At 37.4% G+C, this 4,172-nt stretch overlaps 1 protein-coding gene across 1 annotated transcript; it reads right to left on the bottom strand.

The window, feature by feature from the left end:
- Window positions 1-2,933: 2,933 nt before the first annotated feature.
- Window positions 2,934-4,172, bottom strand: LOC146884192 (uncharacterized). The gene has a single exon (XM_085665890.1). The coding sequence runs from the start codon at window positions 4,170-4,172 to the stop codon at window positions 2,934-2,936; it is 1,239 nt and encodes a 412-aa protein (XP_085522016.1).

The raw sequence follows: 4,172 nt of genomic DNA on the forward strand, positions 1-4,172 counted from the left end.
GAAAGCTAAACTCTAAAGAAGAAAAGTTTGAGACAAAACTTTTAACAAGACTAAAACAAGAAAAGCACATTTTAAAGACTCTATGGAAAGTACTTGACAAGCATATTCAAGTCTTGAATCATGCATATACCAAGAAAGATCATAACCAAGTTAAAGCATGGAACTAATTAGCCAATATCACCCAATTCTCAAGTATGAAAACTAGTAGCATAACACCTAGTGAAAAACACACTTTTAGTTCACCAAGGAGCAAGGTTGCTCTCAGTTTTTAGGGAAAAATTGGTTGAAAATTTTCTTCTTTCACAACCAGTTTCATAAAATAGTGAGAAAGAGTTTTAGGTGGCTTGGACACTTAGTTCCTCAAGTTTTAGACCAAAATCAATTTCATGGAGCATACATCAAGCAAGATATAAAGTGAAAGCAAGATTCAAATACTTGGAAAAACAAGAATAAGAAAACTTCAAGATAACATATGACTAATGACTTAAGCAAAAGTTAGGCACATTTAAAGACCCAAACATGTAGCTATCATGCTTTTAAACTTTTGGAAATGAAGGTCAATGTTAAGCACACAAAGACATGTTATCCAACAACATTTAGGAGTAAGAAGAGTAACAAAAATAGTAGCCAAAACTATCCAACATAACCTGAAAAACGTTGATTCGCGGTGATCTCGGCAGCTTTGACCTTTGCTCACTATTTCAATCATAACTCTCTCCACAGAACTCCAAATGCATTGGTTCGTTTTATGTTAAAAACTAGACTAACAAAGCTTTCTTTGGACATCAAGAACGTAATTTTTGGACCACTGAGCAGGTGCAGTTTAATCTTTTAAAATCGTGAACAGTTTCTGCCAGCATTGTTTTTATGTGGACCATTCAAGGATAGCTACACAAGACAAGGTTAGAACATGAAAACACCATATTCAAGGACAACCAAAGCTGTACATACCAAATGATGAAAGATTATCTTGTTCCTTTTTAAGATAATTGAATATGGTGTGAGTTGATTAAGAAAGCTAAGTGAAGTCCCCACTGGACATTAAGATAGCAAGCTATCTAGATGTGAAGGTTCCTTTCACAAGCTCAAGAGAAGAAGATGATGGATTGATTAAAAAAAAAAGGAAATGGAAAGCATATAAACCATAGAAAACCAAGAACAATTAAAGGAAGAATAAAATATAAAATGGAAAGGAAAGAAATGGTGAAAATGTGAGAAGCACGCCACTACAAGGCTAGGCTAGAAGCCATGGCAACCTTGAAGATGAGTGAATGTGTGCCGCCAGATAAGGCTTAAAATTATTCACTCCCTAGGGAGGAAACTCTCACAAATGGTTGAGACACAAGAGTGCTTTTACTTCAAAATGTTCAACCCTTTTACATGTCTAGTAGCACCCCTTATATAGAAGAGTTTAGGGGCCTCTAAGCAAATGAAAGATACCTAAGGATGTCTCTACAAAAACCTAACCCTAGCTTCTAGAAACTAGGTCAAATAAGGTTACAAAAATGAGAGACAAAAGAGCTAACTATGGTGCGTGCAAGGCTAATTTCGTTCTAGCACAAAAGGAGACAAAGAATGTGTCTCATATGTCTACAAAAAGTGGCCATAGTGTGCTAAAAACAAAGGAGACCAAAGGTACATAGGTACACTTGCCTTATGGCTTTTTCTTTATGCTTTATGCCTTTGCTTTATTCTCTCCTCCACATCATTTATGCTCCCCAATCACCATGCGCCACCTAGCCTTGCTTTCTTCCTCCTAATTAACCTACAAAGCAAATAAACATAGATTAGCATGTTGGCTTAAGTCAAGTCAACTATAGTCAACAAGTCAAACCTAGTCAAATGTCAACAAGTCAACTAAAGTTGATTCAACTAAGTCAAATTAGGGAATCAAAAATAACAAACACAAATGAAAGGGATGAAGGATTAGTGAACTTCCTTTCTAAACATGCTTACTCTTCTTAAGCATGTGGCTCCATCCTTGGTTGGGGTCAATCCATCATCAGTACGAAGAGGTTCCCTCTTTGCTCTCGATAGCAGGGCTTTTGTCGATACTCAAACCTTTAAGGGCTTCCAAAATCTGACCTATCTGGTCCTTCAGCTGGTGAATCTCTGCTTTCATTTCTTCGTGGGCACCTTCCCAATCTTCCATGAGGTTTTTGTTTGCACGAGTCCTGTAAGGGTGTAGCGGAACAAGACTTTTTGTTTGAGTCGTTTATTTTATAAGCGCCAACAGTTTAAATATAAATGTTATGAGTATGCAAGAAGAAGGGGAAAAACATGCTTGCATTACTAATGTTTGGAATCTTGTGAGTCTTAAAGTACACGTGAATATGAGATCAAAATCAAATTGTCTCTTATTATAACTTCAAAGCCAAAAAAACATTATTGTCTCAAAGCAACAAAGAAATAAACTTCAAATACATCAACGATGGCTAATTATTTCCCTCATCAAATCTATCATATCTTCACAATATTCAAAAAGTTGATATATCTCCATAGGGGTGGAAAATACATATGCCATTGCTTCAGCCCGAGCTAAGAGTCGTGGGAGATGTTGTCCTCCTCTAAGTATCGCGGCAAAGCGTTCCATCCAAACTTTACCATTCTCAAATAAGGATCTTATGATATGTTCTTTCTCTTGTAGCTTGGTTTGTTCTTACTTCAAAGCTTCATGATATATGATGGTTAAGTCTTGCTTTGCTTTTATAATCTTCCCCTCATACTCGTGAATTACTTTCTTCATGTTCTATTTCACATTTTCTAATTGAGCTTGCATATTTTGGCGTGCTAGCCTAACATTCTTCAGTGATTCTTTCAGTTGTTTGTTTTCTTCCAAAGTTTGGCTTCTTGGTCTCCTCTAAGCTACCTCTGACCATTTCCTTGCATCATTCGTCAATCCGAGCTTTCTTCAAGGCCTTCTCTAGGGATCATTACTTTGCAAAGCTCTCATCTCGTAGTCTCTCATTTTCTTCTTTAGTGTCTTCCAACATTTCTTGAAGTTTCCTCTTTTCTCTTTTAACTTCATCTAACGTTTCTTGAAGCCTCTCTTTTTCTACTTTAGTTTCTTCTAATGTTTCTCGAAGCTTCTCCTTTTCATTTTTCATCTTTTCTAAGGTGGCTTCTAACCTCAGAACTTCTTCAAGGTTTTGGGCAAGCCCGCCATCCTCCTCAATATTCATGCCCCACTCTGGAAATGGTAGTCCAATAGTGTGAACTCTTCTCTGTAACCACTGCTTGTAACTACCTTCAACATCCTCTTTGCTTTTAATGGTCAAGTCCTTTTTTATTATTTTGTCCCAAGCCCGTCGAACCTTCGCCAGCATTTCTCCATTTTCCAAACTCAAGCTTGGTATTAGAAAAGGAGTGATAGCATTTTCTGATGGCGCTCCCCAAATAGGATATCCATGTTGCCTCATTCCCAATATAGGATTATAACTTATGCACGCCCTTGTCCCCATAAGAGGAACATTGGGAAAATTTCCACAATGCCATATCATTTTAGAGACGTTCTTCCACTTTGAGCACCATATAATCTTTGATTCCTCTAAGCACGCCAAATATGATTGCCAATTTATGTCATTCTTGGAGAAACAATTTCTAAAATTTTCAAAAGGACAAAATGACCCGTCAGCTTGCTTAAGGATAGTAGTGACTAACCAAACGTAGAGAACTTGTACGCAACATAATACCTTCTCGCCCTTTTTTGCATGGCATGCATTCAATGTATGAAGTACATCTGCTAAGATAGAAACCACAGGACTTTCTCCTTTGTGTTTGAAGGCTAAGAATGCATCAATTGCTGTAAACTCTATAAACTCCTCGCATCTCGGAAACAATACAATCCCATACAGCATGGTGGCGAGCGCATCCATAAAAGTCTCCCAATTCCCTCTAGCTGCCAACAATCGAGCTATAGCTTCTAAATAGGATAGTGGAAATCCCTCCACACCATTTCTGTTTTGCTTTTTCTTTATTAATTCATGCTCTTCTACTGCTAGCACCGAGACCACCTTTGATACAGCTGGATGATGTCCTAAGAACATATATGGTTTTTTATCTCCCAAAGGGCACCTCATGATCTCTTCGAACTCTTCTATAGTAGGAGCCAGTTGAAAGTTTCGAAAAGTAAAACACCTTAGAGGTGGATCATAATATTGGATTAAGGACAT

This window comes from Vigna unguiculata, chromosome 8 (assembly GCF_037176805.1).
Source record: "Vigna unguiculata cultivar grain cowpea cultivar isolate G323 ecotype 2 chromosome 8, ASM3717680v1, whole genome shotgun sequence".
NCBI lineage: Eukaryota > Viridiplantae > Streptophyta > Magnoliopsida > Fabales > Fabaceae > Vigna > Vigna unguiculata.

Coding starts and splice junctions, on each gene's coding strand:
- LOC146884192 (XM_085665890.1), bottom strand. CDS start 4,172: ATGTCCTTAATCCAATATTATGATCCACCTCTAAGGTGTTTTACTTTT.